Below are 23908 nucleotides of genomic sequence, written 5' to 3' on the forward strand. Positions count from 1 at the left end.
CCTACTTCCAGTGCCCTTGACACAGCAAGGCAGGAGGCGAGCAGAAGACTGGAGAGGGAACAAGGAAGGGGGACAACGACCAATAGGAGGCAAGCAGCCACCTGCCAGCAGCCAATAGTGGCTCAGAAACGCTCTGCTTTGCTCTCCGCGGACAATATCGGCTTCTCAGCATTTGTCTTTGAGCTTTTACGACGTCACGCTCCCTCCGGCCGCCGCGCTACTTTACGCTCCCGCTGTAGGGGCGGGGTGGCAGGGGCCAATGAGCGGTCAGAGCGCCATGGCGACGGAGGCGGTGGCGCTGCCGTAAAGCGATAGCCTAGGGGCGTCGCGCGCAGCCGGTTTGACCCCGGTGCTGGGAGCAGTTGTCATTGGAGCTGGGGACGCGGAACGAGTGTGGTGGTCGCCGCGCTCCTTGGTTCCTTCCCCGCCCGACACCCCCCTGCCGCCATGGCGGGGGTGCTGGCCCGCAAGGCCGCGGACTATGTGCGGAGCAAGGACTTCAGGGACTATCTGATGAGGTGAGAGCGGCGGGGGCGGCTGGCGGCGCTGCCCTGCCCTGCAACCGTCCGCCCCACCCCGCTCCCAGTCCCCTGCGGCGCGCGGGGGCTGGTGTGGGCCGTTTAACGGGCCTTCGGGCTGGGTCCCTGCGGGCTCGCCGCGGCTGTCACGCTCTGACTGGCTCTCACGAGCGGCTCCTGCCACAGCGCGAGGTGGCCTCTTGGCCGCGCGGTGGGAGTTGCTGAGCCGCGGGGGGAGGGCTGGTGGCGCGAGCCGGCTGGGTAGGAGAGGGGAGGGGGGCTGACCCGGACCTGCCCAGCTATGCACCCTGCTGGCCTGCGGGGCGGGCACAGCTGTGTCCGTGAACTAATGCTGCCTTTAACGTCGCTAGTTTGGGTCAAGGAGCCACCGAGAAGCCCCTTCCCTCCGTGTAAAGTGCGCCAGCGTAGCTCACCGACAGAGCCAGGCTGGCGTCGCTCCCATACCGTTTGGCCTGTGTCACTGATTCGCTGCTGTCCAATGGCCAATCGCAGTGGGGAACTGGCCTTATTTACAGGAGTTTGCAAAGCGCTCTGTGTTGTTAAAGGGTATGGCTACACTTACAGTTGTACAGCACTTGGAGTTACAGCTGTCTTCATACAGCTGTGTAGGGAAAGCGCTGCAGTGTGGCCGCATTTGCAGCTGTTGGGAGTGGTGCATTGTGGGCAGCTATCCCAGCGTTCAAGTGGCTGCAATGTGCTTTTCAAAACAGGGGGGTGGGGTGGAGTGTGACAGAGAGAGTGGATTTTTGGAGCTGACACTGTTCTCAGCTTCCTGCCTTGCAAGTTCTAAGGACTGGAAGACACACAGCACCTACCTTCAATCATTTTAAAAGTTTTGACCCCTTCCCCCACCCCCTCTTATTCACCAAATGCAAATTATGCACTCCTAAATAGCCATCAGACCACATAAGCAGCTGCTCAACACAGACTTCTCCCTCCCCCTCTGCCCTGTGAGCGTGCGGTTTCTCTCTTCAAGCAAACAGCTGTGAACATTCCAAAGCAATTCCCTTGCCTGCCTCCGCTCGCTCAGCAAACCGGAGCTGTGTTTGTTTTTTAAATAAGCAGTTCGGAGGAGCTTGGAGTTCAGCCATTCTTCCGGTTTGTTGTGAGCAGGCATTCTGGGATACCTCCTAATACCCTGGAGGCCAATAACAGCGCTTTTGGTGGCCACACTTGATGAGCAGTGCTGCATCACCAGCGCTGCAATCGTTACCCCAAGCAGACCAGGTGTACAGCCAGCACTGCAGCCAGGGAGTTGCAGTGCTGGATGTGCCTTGCAGGTGTGGACAGTTACTAAGTTGCAGCTCTGTAAACCCACCACCAGTGCTGCAACTCTGTAGCCAAGCCCAAAGAAGCAACATCAATGCCTGTTCCATTTTCTCGTGTATAAATCTAATTGTATTTTGAGTCATGCAGCACTCAAAGGAGCACAAAGCATACTATCAAAACAGGCTACAGAAACCTTGCAACGCTCTGCTTATTTTTTTTAATGGATGGGCAATTTAATTATTACTGTCGTCGTGGTTAAGATGAGGGTGTAGCAGTAGCATTTGTGTAAGGGCAGATGAACTGTCACATCAGTTTTACATAGCAAAAATGGTATATGCTCATACTTTATGATGCAGGCTCTAATTATATAAGAATAAAGAGGCCAAATGAAAGTTTTACTGGCAACCTTAATCAAGGCATTTCTTGAATTCTGAGTGATCGACTTTGCAAACAATGTTTTTATAATATTGTTTTTGTATATAATTTCTTATCTTTTTTTTAAAAAAAATCTCCAACAGCTGGAGCCATATTCATCCCCAACTTGGGTCATCAACAGGGTTTGAACCTTTAGGGCCACATTACATACAAAGGTGTTGCAACTAGAGGTGCAGGGGGTGCTGCAGCACCTCAAACTGGAAGTGGTTTCAATTATATACAGGATTACAGTTTAGTTCAGTGGCCTACATCACCCCCACTATAAAAATTGTTCCAGAACCCCAGGTTACATACTTCTACCACTTGAGCTGATAGAGTAACTGTTAAATGATAAACAGCCTACTACTCCTATGTGGATCAACCACTAGAAGTGGTGAATTACACACTTTGCCAGGGGATTTCTCAGCTATTTGCTAACAGCAGAGGAATATAGAGACTTGGGTGTCATAGGTTCAATTTCAGGTTTTGGAGGGGAATGTTACAGTTAGACTCTTATGCGCCCCGCCTTTTCCTCTTGTAGCCGCTCAGTAGTCAAATACAGTGGCTTCCTTCTTCTCTTCATTGTCTGTCACCAGCTGAATTTACAGGAAAGAGTCTCCTTGAACTCAATTCCCTGTGTCTAGCGCCACAGTGGCCTACAGCAGCTGTGAGGAGCAATTTCCGGGAGGTTCTGCTCAGCCCCTGCAGTTCTGGAGTGGAGCGTGGCTAGTAAAAATGGAGACTTCATAGCCTTTAACTCCCAGAATTTAACAAGTCTCTACTGAGCATATGTGGGGTTTCTGTGCTTTTTTTTTTTTTTTCCGCCTCTCCCCCCCCCCCAATCCCCCCGAGGCTCATAATTTGGCCAAATTTGAGCAAATTTTCATGGGGACAGCATAGGGCATAGATCCCTGACATCAAGGCAACCCTGCCGCTCCCTTCCAAATTTCAGATTCTTGTGACAAAGCAAGGAGGTGCTAGAGCTTATCAACGAAACGGTTGTAAGAATTCTTTTAACACTGGCAAAACAGTGAAATATTTTCCCTATTAATCTTATTTTCAGAAATACTGAACTATTTTGACTTAAAATAATAATAGGAAAAAAATCTTTTGTCTGCTTGAGGCACACAAAGACCAGAGGAAATTTCAGCCCAAATGATTTAAGTTTGGCAAAGTTATATGTAAGTGAAAACAGAGTCATCTAATGGTAAGTGTCAGAGAATCTTAACTCAGGAACCAGCTCTGCTTATAATATTTTCTCAATACTAATGGTGCTTGGTGTCAAGCAAGCACAAAAGACCACATAATTGTTGCTCAAAGGAACTTTCTGTCTAGTATAGACACAAGCAAGCATAATATACAGGAGATGGTGCAAGCGTTGCTGGAGAAATCTTGTAGTAATCAACATTTAGGCTTTGTGGGAGATGTCTGTTTGTCAGAAAAGGAGATTTAGCACCTGCTGAAGCAAGTTCAGACAGAAAGGGTAGATGAAAAGTGTGAATACTTGAAGTATTCCAAGTCAATAATAAGGAGATGATTTGAGTCAAAGCAAAATGAAAGGGAGTAGGAAAAAATGGGAGCAGACATGTAGGCATGGCTAGATATAACTCAAGGACTCAAGGTTTTCAGTACAATATATTTCATCTAGCACTATCCTGTGAGGTTGGAAGTGTCCAGTTGTGCTAGTTATAACAGAATTGAACTTGGAGCTGGAGCATGTATCTATCTAATGTAAATGTCTGTCATGTACATATCTAATAAAACACTGATCTAATTTCTTTTTTAATGGACAAAAGAGGCAGATATTCATTGTGATCAGTCATCCCACCTTAAGAACATTACCTGTGCCACATTCCATGATGTAGGAACATTTTTTTTTGCAAAAAGGATGGCTGGGGATGGTTGTTTTTTTGTTTTTGTTTTTTTCCCAGTTATTTTAAAGGCTTACCAGTCTGGAAGGAACTTGCTAAACAGGATACCATATTGTTCCAAATCTTAATTTCTTTAATGTTTCAGAGGGCTCTGGTTTCATGGAATGTATTGCTTTCTATGTACAAATGGTACTTATTCGATCCTATCTCTTACTGAATTAGTGTTGGTTAGATTTTTACAGTTTTAGTACACTGGAAGTCTCTTCTGAAATTGATTATTTTGTCCAGTGTCTATTTATAAGCTACACTGTTTCTTGTCTAACTGGGAGCCTTTTGCAGTGATCTTGATTCCAAAGATTGAAGTTGAAGAGTTGCGAAGATTCAAAGGATGCCAGCCAAAAAAAGTTTTAGCCATTACACAAGAAAAATATACACACACATACCCAAAAAAAATTTAAAACATTTGAAAGTTTGATTTTATTGTGTTGTCTTCCTAGGATCCTTTTCCAAATTGGCTTTCCTGGAGAAGGTTACCTATCTGCCTTCCTCTTACAGGGATAGCAGCATATCATGGGGCATTTAGATGAATTTTGACTGAGACAACAACTTTGTAAGTCATAAAAGTTCATCCATAAATGCATTTTAAATCAGGCTCTTTTAATGGGTAAAATGTTTAACCCACTATGAATTTTGTTTCCAATTTTATACCCACAAGTCACTTTTGACAGACAAACTTAGTGCCTCATATGTCTCAAAGATAGATGTTGATTCTAAATACTATAATATAACAAGTCATCCTATTAAGCTGTGTTCTAAGTATGTAATCAGTTGATTCAACAGATGCTATAACAACTCTTAAGTTCTGGTTTCTCTGAAATGATTATTAAATGAGGATCTAGATGCCTGTATGTCCAATTATATTTACACAATTGACCATCAGTTTTTTTTACCTACATTTTTTTTTTCAATGCAACCATAATAGGAATGTAAGCCACAAATAGATCTTTTGCGGTACCTGTTGATTATTACTAATCTTAGGGCTTGGCTACACTGGAGAGTTGCAGCGCTGGTGAGGGGGTTACAGCGCTGCAACTCAGGATGTGGCCACACTTGCAAAGCACAGCCAGCGCTGCAACTCCCTGGTTGCAGCGCTGGCTGTAAACCCGGTCGTACCTCGGGTGTAGCGATTCCAGCGCTGGTGATGCAGCGCTGGTCAGCAAGTGTGGACACCACCAGCGCTTTTATTGGCCTCCGGGGTATAAGGAGGTATCCCAGAATTCCTGTCCACAACAAACCGGAAGAAAGGGGGAGCTCAGAGTTCAGCCAAACTGCTTATTTAAAAAACAAACACAGCTCCTGTTTGCTGAGTGAGCGGAGGCAGGCAGGGGAATTACTTTGGAATGTTCACAGCTGTTTGCTTGAAGAGAGAAACAGCACGCTCACACGGCAGAGGGGGAGGGGGAAGTCTGTGTTGAGCAGATGCTTATGTGGTCTGACGGCTATTTAGGAGTGCATAATTTGCATTTAGTGAATAAGAGAGGGGTGGGGGAAGGGGTCAGAACTTTTAAAATGATTGAAGGTAGGCACTGTGTGTCTTCCAGTCCTTAGAACTTGCAAGGCAGGGAGCTGAGAACAGTGTCAGCTCCAAAAATCCACTCTCTCTGTCTCCCCCACGCTCCCTGTCACATTCCACCCCACCCCCCTCTTTTGAAAAGCACGTTGCAGCCACTTGAATGCTGGGATAGCTGCCCACAATGCACCACTCCCAACAGCGCTGCAAATGTGGCCACACTGCAGCGCTGGTAGCTGTCAGTGTGGCCACACTGCAGCGCTGGCCCTACACAGCTGTACGAACTACCAGCGCTGCAGAACTGTAAGTGTAGCCATGGCCTTAGATTTGAAGACAGCGGATTATCATTTGAATGCTTGGTGACTGAAAATAGCTGGTTTGGAGCTTAACGGTGTGATTAGTATGTATCTGAGGATATGTCTACACTGGCAAGTTTCTGCACCACGTTATACCACTTTTATTAAAACACTGGAATTAAACTGCTTTTGTGTGTCCACACTGTACTCCTCATGATGGTGGAGCACATCCACATTAGCAGCTCTTGCAACAGCAAAGACAGCAATGTATTGTGGTAGCTATCCCACTGTACAACTGGCCACAGGGTGCTTTGGGAAGCATTTGCAATGCCTCATGGGGCAGATACAGGGTCATATGATTCAGGTTTCCCAATCCCATTGTTCCATGGGCATCCTACTACATTGCCAGCTGCTTTTCAACTCAAGGGATGGGAGGGAGAAGTGTATTACGGGGAGAGTGTGTGTGTGTGTGTGTGTGTGTGTGTGTGTGTGGATGGATGGATGGGGGGCGGGGGGGAGAGACTGTGTTTTCGGGGACAGAGAATGTGTCAGCATGCTGTATTGTAAGTTCAGACAGTGGCAGGAAGCAACCAGTCCTGTGGGAGGGGAAACGCTGAAATCAGCCTGCCCCTCTCTCTTTTTTGTGCGTGCCTCTGTGTTCAACAGCATGAGCATTCCACATTAATGGTTTGCTTTGTGTCCTGGAGTAGATCAGCACAGCATGCAAGGGCTGTCAGAAATGGTGCTTTGAAATGGGAGGAGTACATGTCTCCAAGGCAGAGGCATTCAAAACAATTAGCAGAGCGGTCACTTGAAGTATTATGGGACAGCTCTGGAAGTGCAGAAAGCAATCAAGTGTCTACATTGGCAACAGAGCACTGGAGCGTCTGCACAAATACTCCTACGACTCTCTTTGCAGTGTTTTTTTTTTCCCCCAGCGCTGCAACTGAGGAGTTTCTGTGCACAAAGTGGCTTGGTAATGTGTACATGTCTGCAGTTTGAGCCCAAAAAGCTATTTTACTGCGCAGAAACTTGCCAGTGTAGACAGGCCCTGAACCACTGGCAGAAAGACTCCGTTGCCTAGCATTTCTTGCATCACTGAAATGAACATTGCAAAAAAAAAGTTCTAATAAAATTTGTTGCGTTTAATTTCTCCACCGCAGAGATGCCCTGCAGGTATTGTAAATACAGATGGATTTTTTTCCGCACTAGTTAGGATTCCGAAGTAGCTGTGATCCATTGTACAGGAGTACACTTGCTGGGATCCGTTGTACAGGAATACACTTTCAAAATCTTCTAAAAAGTTTTGGAGTCTATATCTCTTGTAGTTAAACACTGCAGTGGCAGTCCCATGATCTAATATAATTAGGGATTGTTTTGAAGCAGGTATGTTCCATTCCTTGCAAAGCATGAACAGTTTTATTAGCTCAGGTCATCTAAAATGTGACTAGAAATCCTAGTGGTATATTTGACTTGCATTTAAACAGAGATGGAATCCCCCTTTTCAAAAGACTGCTCGCTCTTTCAGTGACAAAATTATGAACTGGGACTAATTGTTTTCGACCCTCAGTCCTCCTTGTTGATGATTTTTTGAACAAGAAGTGTACTTCAAAGTAAGCTCTTCAAAATGTGCGCATACAATGTGTACGCTTTGGCAGAAGTTGAAGGACAATGACTTCTAGGACTTAACCCCTTTTCTTGCCTGTAGTTTAGTCACAATCTTTGTCCCTTTCACTCTTGTAATTCTAAACCAGGGGTCTGCAACCTCTGGCACGTGGCTCGCCAGGGTAAGCACCCTGGCGGGTCGGGCCAGTTTGTTTACTTGCCGCATCGGCAGGTTCAGCGGACCGCGGCTCCTACTGGCCGCGGTTCGCTGTCCCAGGCGGGACTGCTGCAGGCCGAGGGATGTGCTGGCCACAGCTTCCTGCCACCCCCATTGGCCTAGGACGGTGAACCGTAGCCAGTGGGAGCTGCGGTCCGCCGAACCTGCCAATGCAGCAGGTAAACAAACTGGCCCAGCCCGCCAGGGTGCTTACCCTGGTGAGCCGCGTGCCAGAGGCTGCATGCCAACCCCTGTTCTAAACTAAGAATTCAGAGTTGTTTGGATGGTCTTGGCTTTTGGGGGAGGAACCCATCTCTTGGGCAATGTCTCCTTTATGCTACCCATCTACAGTTCAGATCTTTCTCTCTCCAGCAGCTGTGTAACATAAAGCCATATAGAAAGGTTCTCCTGGATGGGAGAAACATAATTTGGAAATGTTTTGGGGACTAGTCATCAAGGGAGAGAAGGATTTCTTTCTTGCCTTTGCAACAGGCTAAAATTCCTGCCATGTCACTGTTAGCTAGGATTATTTTATCACTCTTCCAAGTAGACTGTCCTCTGCCTTCCTACTTTCAAAGAGGCTGAAAGTGAAGTTTCTTAGTAGAATGGTACCTCTGGTCACCAGGACAAATCATTGTAGCCGTGTAAGGTATTGCTTCCTCACCTCTAGGGGTTGCAATATCTGTGATCCCAATTTGTGCAGACCTGGAACAAGGAGTTAAAAATCTAGTGACAGCTCAGCTATAAATGGGAAGGGCTGCGACTACCAATGTTCTCCTCCTGCAGTTTAGGAAACTGATTGATTGCATGAGAGACTGAGGGGTGCCAGTTGTGAGCCACTTCCTGAGCTGCACATGGGCCTCATCTACAATTCAGGACAGCTCAGTGTGAGGCACCATTAAAAGCCAGCAGAGCACCATTGGTTGTCTGGTAGGATTTTATAATACACTATTATTCATGATTGATAGTGGCCCCTAAAATATCCTCTTTCCTGGCTTTGCTCTCATGGGTCATCACGGCTTATAGATGACCCATGACAGACATAGCAGGAGGTGGGAGGAAATGACAGATTTTCCATATATGCTTGGCCAAGGCAGTTGTGACAGTTGCTGGTTAATGTGGATGCTTGCTATAGTCACTTCATGCCTCTGTCACCTTGACTAGTTCACTGTAATATACTTGAAACCTTCAGGAATCTTAAGCTAATACAGAATGTGCCTGACTGCTCGCCAGTCTTACAAAATGAACCCATTGCCAGTGCTCTGGCTGCCATGTTGATTTAAATGTAGGGCTTATCAACCTGAACAATTAAAGCATGGCAAGCTGGAGTATGACTCTACCTTTCACCAGTAGCCTGTGATTTAACCATCCTGCTGATGTGTGTTTACTGAGTGCTTTGAGCTAGTCCCCTTAGAAATGGGGCTAGCTGAGAGCATCTTAACAAACTGTTCATGTACATCAGCAGGATGGTTAAATCACGGGCCACTGGTGCAAGGTAGAGTCACACCCCAGCTTGCTGTGCACTAATTGTTCAGGTAAACAAGCCCTTAGAAATCCCTAAAAGGAGCAGCTAGGAATCTAAGGGCTAGTCTATACTGGCAACACTAAACTGCTGTCGTGGCAGCGCTTTAACATGGCTTGTATGTTCGTAGCAGAGCACTGCTCTCTCCCAGTGCTCTTAAAAAAACCCACCTCTATGAGGGGCATAGCTATCAGTGCTGGAAGCATGGCCTACAATGGCACTTTACAGTACTGAAACTTGTGGCGCTCAGGGGGGTGTTTTTTCAGACCTCTGAGTGAGAAAGTTGCAGCGCTTATATAGTTTTCTCTCAGGAGAAGAGGGGCTTTGCTTTTGAGGGGTTGCACTTACCTTTGTGGAGATGGCTAACTGGGGATATAACAGTTATACTTCAGGAACAAGCATATACTGCAGTCTAATTACATCTAAGAATGGAGAGATTACGACATCTGTTTGTGAAACTGATCTGTTCTTAGCTGCAAAGCACTGGGCTAAATATGTGCTTGCTTTTGAAGGAAGAGTTTGTGTAACCTTGGCTTTTCATATTCCTCCCTCAGTGGTAGCTGTCCCAAGGGCACATGAACAAAAAGAATTTGGTTGGGGGAAAAGAATCTCCCCCATCTGGACAGGTTGAGAGTTCCGCTGTTAAAATAACAGTATTTTAGACCTTGTTTCAAACTGGATTTAATTGGCATTAAACTGCCATTAAAATATAGACGTAAAGTCTGAGAGTTCTTTTAACTCGCTTGATTAGCAATGTTTCCACAAAGATAGCTAAACATACCTTGTAATTGTGTTTTCATGAAAATGGCACTTACTGCCATCACTGCAACTGTCAAAAAATGCACTAGATTCATCCTGATGTAAGTGCTCTTCAGTGGAGTAGGTGGAAATTGGCTCAATGACTGTTGATTATGCAGACCAGTGGGGAAAACACATAAGCTGCACAGTCATGAAGCTAACAAATTTGTATCATACGTACTAAAATGCAGCTTACTAAAAAAGTCTACGTGGTTTATGAAGCATTCTCTCATGTCATATTTTTAAAAAACTGTGTATACTCAGCAGCCCAATAATAAGTTACTATGGGGCATACTCACAGGAGTGCACTTGCAGCATCTTGAATCCTCCAGTGAGCATGATTACAGAATGGAAGAACTCTAGAAATAATGGTGAAAATATTCCTCTAGCGGTTATACTGAATATGCATTTAAAAGTAGAGGCTGACAGTTTAAATACGCTGGGGTACATGTTGGCCATGCACATACCTGTGCTGAGCTACTGCATCTAGACATATTGTCTCAAACTAATAAGAGCAATGTCTTCAGAGACTTCTTACCATACAGACTCTAATGTAAGAGTACAGAATTGTGAAATTTATTAGGGTAAAATTTGTGCCTCTCAGGACAATGCATGGCAGTTTCTAATGCATGTTGCGTTTTGCCCTTTTATGTCCATCCTGTATCATGTAGCAGCAGACAGTCCCAAATGTGTGCCAGCAGCTAACATTGACCCAACCATATCAGGCTGTAATACCCAAGTGTAATAGACTTCAGTTTAATGTGTCAAGCCATTGAAGTTTGTCAACATAGAGATTATGTACAATATAACTATGTTTTGAAGGCTGGGTCTCCTAAGCATTGTAACAGTGAAATCCTCATTGGCAACTTACCCTGAACTAGAGGGACAATTTGATTCTTGGTTTCTTTATCAAAAGCAAATGCAAATTCTTTTGTGACTTACATTAATTACTGCTTGTTTGAATTCACCAGGAATAAAACCCTATACTTCATTATATTTTTTCTTAGTTTGTAGTTAGATGGAAGAGGCAGCCAGTCCTAGTGCTTTTAGAGCTTGGGCTTTTGCCACCCTCTTGATCTTAAAAAACCTAGAGGTGAAATCCTGGCCCCATTGAAGTCCATGGCAAATCTCCCACTTGCCACAGTGGGACCAGGATCTCACCCTAGTATATTAGATGAGTGAAAAGACTATTTAGAGGGTACATTTGTATTCTATCAAGACAATTTAGATATTTTCAGTTTTAGTACAATAACTTAATTGAGGAAAAATTGCTGCAGCATTACTTATGTCTTCCACTTTTCCATTCAAGATCAGTAATTTGAAGGAAACTAATTCTCTTCTTTGCTCCTCTTTCGTGCATCGTCTGAATGGTGAACCATGTTGAACACTGACAACAGTACGGTAAGAAAAGCTTTTTCTGCTTCATTTCAGCTGTTGGTAATTTTGCTGTATTAGCATTGTTATGAACTGACCTGACTCCGTCTAAGGAGGTGCATTGCTAACCTTCAGGACTAGTGAGTTAGTAAAAATTTTCCTCACCTCTCTACTCCCATGTGTATCAGGCTAACAATTCCCTCATGTAAGGAGGATTAAAGCAGCTAAGGAATCACTTCTGAAAGATATGGGTTTCCTTCACAGCCCTCTCAGTCACTGTTTGCTAGGGGCATGGGATTGATTTAGAGCTCCATCTCCAACTACTGCACAGTCATGTGTTGTTGCTAGATGAATTGAATGTTTTATTTTTAACCATGTTTACTTCAGACAGTAAACAACACAGTCCTACAGCTTTCACTCTAGACTTAATCTGATGGTCCAGTTATCTTCATTACTGAATCTGGAAATCATGGCTCACTGTATTGTGGGATTCAGTATACTTAGTTCTGTACTATGGCTGAGTACATCCTGACATAGAAGGCTATTCTAGTCTACTTCCCATTTAGACTGAAGACAGCCTGTACATGTGAAGTTGCACTTTATTATATTTCTATTGAATCCTGTTACATTTTAGATGAAAAACATAAAACTTCTGAGGGAGTCAGACTGAATTGCTGAGAGGATTGGGAAGGGGATTGTGGAGCCTTTTACCTCTTGGTCTCCAGTTCAAATGTAGTCCAGATCACTAGTGATTGAAGGTTACTATTTGATGGCAGATTAGTGATTTATGTGAAACAAGTTGAGTGGACTCTGGCCTTTTTTCTAATGAACACCCCCATATCACAATAATCATTGGACTTGGTACCTTTTGTAGGCAGTCTAATAAGGAATCAAATGCTGATTGAACATGAACTACCCTCAAGAACAAGAAGCTAGCATTAAGTCTCCTAAGGCTAAAACTGTTTTGAGGGTAGATGGACAGCCACTTTCCAGTGCTATCATTGTGTCAGTTCTCAAGCACTAAATTCCACTATTTTAAATTAATCCAAAGAAAACTGTAGAGGTTCTTAAAACAGTATTAGTGACAGTATACAGTATAAGCAAATTCTGAGTGTAACAGCAATTGCACAAAGTGCATTCGCAACATAAACTTAGTTAGGAAGTGGACTGGAATGTACCTCTAGTCGCATAAAGAGCTGTAGTTTTAAACAGAACATTGAAACTATTAACATAACTTGGTTATATACAAGCCCCCCCAATAACAGATCACTGTTGCTGAATTTCTGCTGCTGTGATTCTAGCTATTACAGCGTGTATCAACTTATTGGTGTCTCAGAGAAAGTAGTAGGTGTCGCTATACCACATATGCCTTCACCTAGACATTGCCATTAATGTACAAATGAAATACCATAGCTCAGAATGTTATTGTTTGTGAGTAGTAATGGATTGGTTAGATTTTAATTAGTGATTCCTCATGCATTTTCTTTCCCTGTCAATTTTCATGTTCTTCCACATTTTCAGTAGTAGAAATGGAAGTCTTTAACTTCTCTAGTCTTGTACTGTCCTTCACAAGTAAATTGTGTCTCACTATTTAAACTTCTTAAATTAAACTGTTTGAATAAAATTTTCAGAAGCATCCAAGTCCCATTGTCAGGCACTTAAGACACTTTTGACAGTGTTACTTTGTGGTGGTTAACCTTGCAACCTTAAACACATGAGGTCACTTCTCACTGTAGTAATGTAAAATTGCAAACCTTGCTGCAAAACAGCACTTAACTCAGCAAAACTGATCATGGGGGTTATTTTAGTTTTTTTGTAAGCTTTCTACCCCTTTTCTCGTACATGGGCATCCACTAGTCTGAATACTACTAAAGAGTTAGATCTGCTTATTCCACCACAGTAGAGGTAGTTGAGATTCTATCTTCCTTCCTTTGAGTTGGAAGTGGAAGCAAAATTGTCTCTATTCTAGTGCACAGGTAAAATCCACAAGCTTGTGTCCAGACCATTGGATGGCCCTCTACAAAAGAACTAAAGTTACAGGTGAAGAAACCTATTTTCCCTCTGCTTCTCTCCCCCATATACTCCCTTGTTCTGAATCACTGCAATATGTGTAATGTTAATATTAAAATAGATGCAAAAGTGGTGTTTAAATGGCTGCAAAGAATTCCAGCTTTCACTTGCAAACAGGTATCCTAATGTTACTGCTTTTGGCCTTAGCAGTTAGCCAACTTGCTGGTCTTGTGTGTGTGGTTTTTGTTAGGAGGAGAAATTCCTGATGGGTATTTATTTGATGCAGTCATATTTATTTACATAGTATGTATATAAAATCTTGTTTTCCAGAACACAGTTCCAAGCCTCTCTTAGGCAGCACTCTGCACCAAGGCTTTCTCTTACCTATTTCTCAAGATCATGCTCTGAATTCTTATGTGGCTTTTTGCTGCCTTTTCTTTCTTCCTGTGGTGTTTCTTCTTTCTTCTCTCATGCACATGCATGGATACACAGTTGGAAATAAATGCAGGGAAAAGGGTTTGACTTATCAGACCCCCAGAAACTCCTTGAACCGCATGGCTCAGACACTGCCCAGACTTGTATGCTGTCTAGTCTTTGGCAGTGATTTTCCATGGTTTCAGCTATCACTAAACAGAGCAGAAAAGATTCCTGTGGCCCCTTATAGACTAACAGACGTATTGGAGCATGAGGTTTCGTGGGTGAATACCCACTTCGTCAGATGTATTCACGCACAAAAGCTCATGCTCCAATATGTCTGTTAGTCTATGGCCTGGTCTACACTACACATTTAAACCGATTTTAGCAGTGTTAAACCGATTTAACGCTGTACCCGTCCACACTACGAGGCCCTTTATATCGATATAAAGGGCTCTTTAAATTGATTTCTGTACTCCTCCCCGACGAGAGGAGTAGCGCTAAAATTGGTATTACCATATCGGATTAGGGTTAGTGTGGCCGCAAATCGACGGTATTGGCCTCCGGGCGGTATCCCACAGTGCACCACTGTGACCGCTCTGGACAGCAATCTGAACTCGGATGCTCTGGCCAGGTAAACAGGAAAAGCCCCGTGAAATTTTGATTTTCATTTCCTGTTTGCCCAGCGTGGAGCTCTGATCAGCACGGGTGGCAATGCAGTCCCAAATCCAAAAAGAGCTCTAGCATGGACCGTACGGGAGATACTGGATCTGATCGCTGTATGGGGAAACAAATCTGTTCTATCAGAGCTCCGTTACAGAAGATGAAATGCCAAAGCATTTGAAAAACAAATCTACAGGCTACACAGTGCTGCGTGACAAGCGTAACGGGAAGCCAGAGACTCAAACGGACGCTCATGGAGGGAGGGAGGGGGTACTGAGGACTCCAGCTATCCCACAGTCCCCAGCAGTCTCCGAAAAGTATTTGCCTTCTCGGCTGAGCTCCCAATGCCTGTAGGTTCAAACACATTGTCCAGCGTGGTTCAGGGTATAGCTCGTCAATTTACTCCCTCCCCCAACCATGTGAAAGAAAAGGGAAAGAAATCGTTTCTTGAGTTTTTTCAGTGTCACCCTATGGCTACTGAATGCTGGTGGTAGACACGATGCTGCAGCAGTGAAGAGCAGTATCCACTCTTCTCCCCTCCCCGGTGGCAGACGGTACAATATGACTGCTATCCGTCATCACCATCAGCCCGTGCTTGATAACTGCTAAAAACCCTTGGCTGGCCTCAGGGGCGCCTGGGTAAAAATAGGAATGATTCCTGGTCATTCCCAGTAGATGGGACAGAACGGCTGGTAACCGTCCTCATCATAGCAACTGGGGGCTGAGCTCCATCAGCCCCCTCCCTTTCCTGTGTAAAGAAAAGATTCTGTACTGCCTGGACTATCATAGCAGTGGGATGCTGGGCTCCTCTCCCCCGCACTGCTTAATGTCCTGCCTGGACTATCATAGCAGCTGGAGGCTGCCTCCCCCTCATTTTATCTCACTAACAAGTCACTGTTTGTTATTCCTGCATTCTTTATAACTTCATGAAACAAATAGGGGGGACACTGCCACGGTAGCCCCGGAAGGTTGGGGGAGGAGGGAGGCAACAGGCAGGGTTGTTGCAGGGGCACCCCCCCGTGAATGGCATGTAGCTCATCATTTCTGCGGGATCTGACACAGAGTGGCTGTGCTCTCTGATACACTGGTTCTCTAGTACACTTGCCCCATATTCTAGGCAGGACTGACTCTATTTTTAGAAACCATAAAGGAGGGATTGACTCAGGGAGTCATTCCCAGTTTTGCTTTTGCGCCCCCGGCCGATCTCAGCCAGGGGCACCCATGATAGCAGCAGACAGCACAGAAGGATGGATAACCATCATCTCATTGCCAAATTACACTGGCAGCAGACGGTACAGAACAACTGGTAACCATCTCTGCTATCATGCAAAAGCAAATGAATGCTGCTGTGTAGCGCTGGAGTATCGCCTCTGTCTGCGGAATCCAGTACACATACGGTGACTGTGTTTTAAAAAAAAAAAAAAAAAAAAAAAAAAAGCTGTGCTATGGCGTCTGCCAGGGCAATCCAGGGAAAAAGGGCACGAAATGATTGTCTGCCGTTGCTTTCCCGGAGGAAGGAAGGAATGACGACATTTATCCAGAACCACCCGCGACAATGATTTTTGCCCCATCAGCCACTGGGCTCTCAACCCAGAATTCTAAGGGGCGGGGGAGACTGTGGGAACTATGGGATAGCTACGGAATAGCTACCCACAGTGCAACGCTCCGGAAATCGACGCTAGCCTCGGACCATGGACGCACACCACCGAATTAATGTGCTTAGTGTAGCCGTGTGCACTCGACTTTACACAATCTGTTTTATAAAACCGGTTTATGTAAAATCGGAATTATCTCGTAGTGTAGACGTACCCTATAAGGTGCCACAGGACTCTTTGCTGCTCTTTCAGATCCAGACTAACTTGGCTACCCCTCTGATACTTGACACTAAACAAAGTGCATTTAACTGTTCTCATTTACCTAAGTGAAAGGTAGTTATTTCCCAACAGCTTCTGCAATGTGGCATGATTGCTCGGAGCTCAGACCTGCTTGGTGGGAGCAATCTAGCCTCCAGCATAATACTGGAATGACCCCTTAAGTTAGTCACTGAGGTATTTTGCACTGAGGTTTTTTTTTTTTTTTTTTTTTTTCCCCTGCCTTTTATTTTGAATAGTGGTTTGGAGAATTTCTCGTATGAACAAGATGCACTCTTTGTTTGCATAAGTTGGCTATAGACTCTAGCATAAACCTCAGGTTACAGTAGTGACCACAGAGTGGATTCTGTTGCCACTTGACAGCCTGGGAAGAATAGTGTGTTCTGTTCTTGTTCCCCATGTGACAAACTATGCCAAACCCATCTACATGGGATTGGGAAAGTGGGGAGGATTTTTTCCTGCAATGGAGAGGATGAGACCCTTATTTGACACGAGGTGTTTTTTTTTTTTTCTTCCACTTAAGTGTGCTTGAAAGCTGTCTCTATTCTAATTTGAAAGGAAGCTCTACCACACTACTACTCTTCCAGAACTTCCTCTCTTAGGCCACGTCCAGACTAGGTATTAAAATCGATTTTAGATACGCAATTTCAGCTACGGGAATAACGTAGCTGAAGTCGAATTTCTAAAATCGAGGTACTCACCCGTCTGGACGGCGCGGCATCGATGTCCGCGGCTCTCCGTGTCGATTCCGGAACTCCGTTCGGGTTGATGGAGTTCCGGAATCGATGTAAGCGCGCTCGGGGATCGATACATCGCGTCCAGACTAGACGCGATATATCGATCCCCGAGCAATCTATTTTAACCCGCCGATGCCGCGGGTTAGTCTGGACGTGCGCTTAAAAACATGTAAGAATAACATGTAGATGATAGTAGAAAAAAATGAAATCTTTCAAAATTAGAGGATAAACTCTTTGCTTCCTTCTGTTTTATTTACAGCACTTTTGGGGACCGGTAGCCAACTGGGGACTCCCTATTGCTGCTATTAATGACATGAAGAAATCTCCAGAGATCATTAGTGGCCGAATGACATTTGGTAAGAAACAGGGTTGAAACTAGGACAGACTTAAAATGTCAAACTACTTAAAGTCCATAAAGAAACTTTCCAAATGCTACACTTCAAGCACTAATTTTAGTTTAACATACCTGTAAACTCTCTTGTTTTCTCTGAAATACTATGGATGTAAGTTTTAAAAAGTAACTAGTAACTTCTGGATACTTTTCTGAGGTGCCCAACTTGAAACATCTTAAAGGGGGCAGATTTTTTTTTTCCAGAGGATGGATTAGTGTAGATGGGTGGGGCTCTGAAAAGTGTCTCAAGTGTAGGCATTCAAAATCACTAATTGCTTTAGAAAATTTAATCTCCTTTGTCTACTACTGTAAAATGTTAGTTCCTGAACATTTTCCTAGCTTATTTCCAGTGTTCACTTAATACTACTTCCCTCTTGTACCTGGGCTCTCACTGATGCTGCTTCTGTGTGGTATGGGATTTAAGTTACAATACTTGCCAACCGGAGAACTGAAAGGGAATGTCTTCTGAAGCTGCCTGCACCTTAATAACAGAATTAAATTGCCTTTAGAGAGTAACAACTGTCTATTAGAAGGTTTTCTACAAATGCAAGGGAGCTACAATCACTCTTTTAAAACTTCTCTCTACCGTTCATTAACTCTGCGTTCTGTTCAGAAGATTTGCTGCTAGAAAATGCAAGAATAGTTTCATTTAAACATTTGCTTCTGCTTTCCTTCTGACATATTGGATTTCCTTTCTTCTTGCATGATAAAAATAAAACCAAACAAAAATCCTTTTTAAGCACCAAGAGAGGGTTTGCAGTGGCGAATCCCAAGCAGAGGCAAGCATCTATCCCAGAGTTCACTCGTCTATCTCAGAGGGGTAGGGGTTAGTACACACCTCTCAGTTTGGCATTTCCCATTGGTTAGTTTAGGCAACGAGCCACCTAGCATGCTGGCTTTTGTGAATCCCTTTTAAGTTTAATGTACAGCTCTTACTTACATAATTACATTTACATTAGCCAAAATATAGTGCCTTCCACTTAATTTGTTCAATAGTCTTTTGAGCAGATTCCCCCCAAAGCAAAAACATGCTTATTATAACATATGACCTCTACCCATTTAATTTATTTGCTTCAAACAAGTATTATTGGATAATTGAATCACTGTCTATTGAACGTTGCTCTCAAGATGGCCAATATTGCTTACTGAGATGGAAGAGACCCCTTTGCAGGGCTTTGTATCTGTGCTTCGGCTCCGCTCCAGCTCCAGGCAAAAACTTTCAGCTCCACTGCCCTGGTTTGGGTATTCACCCTGTGATGTGGGAGACCCACTGCTTCAAATCCCCCTTGCAAGTGATGGGGAGAAGGGTCTTGAACTGGTCTCTGACACTTCTCATGTGAATGCCCTAACCACTGGGCCATGGGATAGTCTGATGTGGGGGCACCATCAAAGTTTCCTGTTGAAGTGGTTCCACTTTGGATAAATAATTTAAAAGAAGTCATTGGAGCAGGGGATTTGATTCTGAGTTTTCCACCTCCCAAGTGAGTGCTTTAACTACCAGGCTACAGTCATTCCCATGCTCACTCACTTGTTCTTTCCCCTGCCCCCATGATGATTTTTTTAATTATCCACAGTGGAACACTTTCGACAGGAAAGACTGAGGCACCTAGTACATGAGGTAGTGCAGTCATGGTAACATGGACAGCAGCGAGTGTTGCCACTGGCTAGGTGCCCCAACTACTTACCCACAGGGTCTGACAGCTTTGTACTCAGGGCTGCTAGCCCATGTTGCTGCTTGCTGCTTTCCATGCTACTCTGGCTATGCTATCTTTAGCACACTAGCTGGATGAGAGCTGACACAAGTATGTCCACAGGAGCTGGGAATCACACCCTTAGCTCAAAGCATAGACGTAGCCTCATGGAGTCCCATATCAGCATATCCCATAGCCCAGTGGTTAGGGCACTCACTTGAGAGGTCGCAAATCCGTGCTCAAATCACTTCTCCCCCTCACATGGAGTGGGGATTTGTGTAAAATCACCTGTAGGGGCTTAAGCCAGTACACAAGCTCTGAATGCATCAGATTGGGCCCTGCAGATAAGTTAGGCAGAGGAATGCCTATCTTCCTGCAGTTGATGACTCGTTCTAGGGCTTAGAAGGCCAAATGCCTGGTGTGGGTCTGCAGTGCACATGCTCAGTGGCAAAAACATAGGTGCCTAGGGAATTTTTACTGCAAAAACTCAGGTGCTGAGGAAGTTTAGGTGCCTACAGCAACCAGGGGCAGCTGAGTGAGAGTTTTGTGAATCCCACTGGGACCTGATTCTGGGTTTTTAGATGTCTCAAGAGGAAATTGCCACTTTTAATCTAGCCCATGCTGCAGAAATTGATAAAACACATCGCTTCTTTTCCATCTTCACAGTGGAATTGCCTTGTCCTAAGCAACTAATGAAAAGGGACTTTTTGAAGTGTAACTTTGTTCAGCCTTTAGAGAGCCCTTATTATATAGCTGATGCTGGGTACTTAAAATTTTATTGCATTTACTGTACATGTTTTGCAAGGTCTTCGTTTTGCACAGGTAAAATGGATGTTTCAGGCCAATGTTGAAACTAACCATCTTCTCCATGTAGTGAAATAGTACATTCCAGGATGGAAGCTTAAACATCCATGTAGGTTTTGAGAGGATTTTTAAATAGTGAAATTACACAACTCTTCAAATATTTTGCCAAAGAACTTTGCTCCATCAGATATATGTACACTACAGCACAATCTTTAGTTAGCTAGTTCACTTTCAACTTAATACCTGTTTACAAGCAGAAGGTTATATGACTGTTAAGAAATAGATCTGTTTACAATGTTTGATGCTGCAGTCATCCTCCAGCACTATTACAAAGGTTAGTAGGTGAGTGTTTCTCCCCACAAAGCTTTATTTTTGCTACAAGTTTGAATGAGTTGCTTTCATTTTGTAGAAAATGAAAGTTTTCTTCCTTCTTCCAGATTTTCTGCTAGGAATGCAAATAATTCTCTTAAAATAGAAGGCTTTCCCTTCTGTAAAAGCTCTGTCCTATTTTAACAGAGCTATTTCATGGGGGCTCACAAAAGGTTTTCTTGCATCTAAATTTCCATCAAAAACTGAAGAGTGACACTACTGCAAATTTATTTTCCTTGGATTTTAATTTTCTACTTCCTTACTCTAAAAGCACTTAAATGGAGATTAAAATTGTTAATCATTTGCATGCCTACCTTAAGTTAGACTTTCCCTTGTAAATTGTCATTTTGGAAAATGTATGGGGCTTTTTACAAGGGAGGCGTTAGTTGCTTTTAAAAATATTTAGTCCTTTCCTAGCAAGAACCATATTTAAATATGATAAGAATTAGATTTTAAATAAGGTTCTTGCTAGGAATGTGCCAATAGATTCAAGTTTGTGAAGGCCTTATTTAGGGCCTGATCCAATTCTCATTGAACTCAATATTGACTGCAATGGGAGATAGATTTGGACCCTGAAGATGCTTTAGCAACTTGTGTGTCGTTATAGGAAGCCACTGAGCGGTTCAGAGATCCACAGCTATTGCAACTCTGTGTTTGAATCCAAGCAAAACAGACAACTTATAGAATTGTTTGCCTCTGTTGAGGTGCTACAATAGTAAAGGAGAAATGCATTCAGTAATTGCTAAATAGTGGTTTGCCATGAAATGGTGTCTTAACAAAAAACCCTTCTAATTGTTTTGTGTGTGTGTGTGTGTGTGTGTGTGTGTGTCTGTTTTGGTGGAGGGGGTAGGGTGTTGATTAGTTGGGTTTTTGTTTTTTGCCTTCCTCTGCAGCATGTGGGTACAGGTCACTTCCCAGGATTATCTGGGTATATCTCACTTAATTGTTTTCCTGCCACTGCAGAGACCTTGGGCATTGGTGTACCTTGGTCCCTCCTATTCTCTCCCTGTGGCTCATAATAATCTAGTCTCTGGTGGGCTGTACTACTTTGGTTTAAATTTAATTGTTGGGTTTAGTGTGTGGATGATGATTGTTGCCTGCAATACCCAGATTAGATTATATGGTGGTTCCTTCTGGCCTTAAACTTGGACTCTACCACTGACACTATGTTGACTCTGTTTTACAGCACTGTGTTGTTACTCTTTGACTTTTATGAGATTTGCCTACAAGGTACAGCCAAGAAACTGGCTTCTGTTTGCATGTCACTTCACTAATGAAATTGCACAGCTAATCCAAGGAGGACGACTGATGAAATACAAGTGAGTGAATTTTAAAATCTGTGTGGGGAAAGGGAAACAAACTAACATTTGCTAGGGATGTTCTCTGTACATGAACTCAGATTAGAAGGGTTGCAGTTTTTCATCTTCTGTAATCAGCAATGACTATTAGCTGCCAGATTTTGGTGCCTCTCCTGTAACATCCTATTGCTGGTTGTTCATCACTGTCATAGAGAGCAGCTACTGAGAAGGCGGCTTCCCAGGAAACAAATGGCAGAAAAGCGAAACAAATGCTGTACATTTCATTGCCTCCTCATATGCTGATACAGTAGCTTAGGAACTCCCATCTTTTGGGACACTTTAAAACTAGACTGCATAAAACAGGCAAGTTTAGGGGCCACTTTTGTTGTGGTAAGGTGAGAAACCAGATAATTTAGTAAGTATTTTTCATACCCAGCCTTTGATTTTTCACAGTATGTTCAAGCCTTAGTCAATAATTTTATATAAATACTAAGACCTTCACTGAATTCTCCTGTTTTTCTTGGTAGGATGGAAAAGAAGAACTAAATATCTTTATCTTGGAAAAACAGGGAATGTGGCCCTCATCATGAATTCCAACAAAGGAAGAGCTCTACAGCTCCTGTGATGCAGACTTCTGCATTTTCTTCTCATCATAAAATTCTTCATGAATGCAAGATCTTGCCAACACAAAACACATCATCCTTCCACTAAATTTTGTAGCCTGCCTTTTTTGTAAAGTACTCTTCCGAATGTAAACAATTACATCTAACTCTTTGCTGCCTTACAAGTTACTGACTTCTTTCTGTTAGTGAAATTACTTATCCAAAAATCGTGTGTTCAATGATTTTTTTTAAAAGGTGAGAACTTTTGTTTTTATTTAACCAGCTACATAACTGAATGGCGCAGGACCATTTCATGCATCTTAAGCCAGCTAGATCAATGTGAACATAGAGATCAGTAAGACACAATTGTAGGTGGTGTAATTGTTCTGCATATTTAAATATTTTAAAAACCATATACCATAGTACTTGTGGAGCATCCATTCCTGACTGTTTCATCGTTAAAATTTATACCAGACTTCAGCAAAACATTGCTGATCTAAAAGTGTGCATTTTCAGACTTGCCAGGTCACTCATTCAGTTATGTGACTAATGGATTTTTACCTGAAAGGGCAAGTTACTTTTTTTTTTTACATAATTTCTGGTCCCTAGAATCACCTTGAGAGAAGCAAGAATTTCTTGTAAACTGAAGGAGGGTAACAGGGTTACAAACATGCATATTTAAGAAGCTTGGAATGTTGTGGATTTTTATAATTTTGTTAAACATATTCCTTTTGTGCACTTGGGCCTCTGAAGATCGTTCTTATTCAGTCCTTATTCAGGCAAAAAAACTTCCCTTTACTTCAGTGGGAGCCTTGTCAGGGTAAGATCTGAAGGATAAAACTCCATTGTCTGTTTTCCTCCACATTGTGGCAGTCAAGTTTTTTTTTTCGTACTTCATTATACTTGCTTGAAAGTGGCATCAACAACTGCAGATAATGCATACAACATAAATAATGAATGTGACAGACGACGTAATTTTATTATCAGTAAAATGATTTTGGACAGTAAAATCTGTCCCAACTAAGTATGTACTGTCAAAAAGTTTTAATCGAAATAATGGCAATAAATAATTTCGATAAAACTCTGATGCAAGTCATCTTCACAATGAAATGGAATATTTTTCTTATATGCCAATATGAGATCTTAAAGGAAATCTCCTACAGATGAGAAGTCTGATGGTCAAGGCCTCTCAGATATAGGGGCCATTTTTTGTTGCAATGAGCTGAATTTAAAATTAAAGCAAACTGGTATATGAAAATAGTGTTGCTGTTTTTACTGACTGTGGTGGAATTATTGGCATACAGTTGACAATATATAGACAGACCTTTCAGTTGTTCTTTACATAAATGGGATTTGTTGGATCAGGAAGGAGATGAGGAAACATCTCTCTGGAATTCTTACTGTGACACACAGTGTTAATTATACCAATGACAGATCAAATCAATCTCAATAGTTTTCACTTGAGGAAAATAATGTTGATCTTGATGGTTGTTTGTATCCCATTGATCAGAAAACACACAAATGGCCACTAACAAGGAGGTTACATGGCTATGTCTTTCAGCTGGGGGAATTTTTCAGTTGAC

The 23908-nt window shown here is 43.2% G+C and overlaps 1 protein-coding gene across 3 annotated transcripts; it reads left to right on the forward strand.

The window, feature by feature from the left end:
- The first annotated feature begins 307 nt into the window (after positions 1-307).
- Positions 308-23583, forward strand: MPC1 (mitochondrial pyruvate carrier 1). 3 transcript variants are annotated; one of them, XM_050949213.1, is made up of 5 exons: positions 308-518; positions 11411-11502; positions 17430-17526; positions 21612-21744; positions 22251-23583. In XM_050949213.1, exons 2-5 carry the CDS (start codon positions 11479-11481, stop codon positions 22267-22269), a joined length of 273 nt encoding a protein of 90 aa, XP_050805170.1. In that variant the 5' UTR covers positions 308-518; positions 11411-11478; the 3' UTR covers positions 22270-23583. The 3 variants fall into 3 exon arrangements, with proteins under 3 accessions (XP_050805170.1, XP_050805171.1, XP_050805172.1); XM_050949215.1 differs by having other exon boundaries at positions 448-518; positions 11499-11502; XM_050949214.1 differs by lacking the exon at positions 11411-11502.
- Positions 23584-23908: the final 325 nt, after the last annotated feature.

Source organism: Gopherus flavomarginatus, chromosome 4 (assembly GCF_025201925.1).
Source record: "Gopherus flavomarginatus isolate rGopFla2 chromosome 4, rGopFla2.mat.asm, whole genome shotgun sequence".
Lineage (NCBI taxonomy): Eukaryota > Metazoa > Chordata > Testudines > Testudinidae > Gopherus > Gopherus flavomarginatus.

What these genes read in the sequence shown, in the direction of transcription:
- MPC1 (XM_050949215.1), top strand. Translation starts at nt 448, where the DNA reads ATGGCGGGGGTGCTGGCCCGCAAGGCCGCGGACTATGTGCGGAGCAAG. An exon ending in TAGTGGCCGAATGACATTTG is followed by an intron (nt 17,527 to 21,611) that starts GTAAGAAACAGG and finishes TCTGTTTTACAG; the next exon opens with CACTGTGTTGTTACTCTTTG.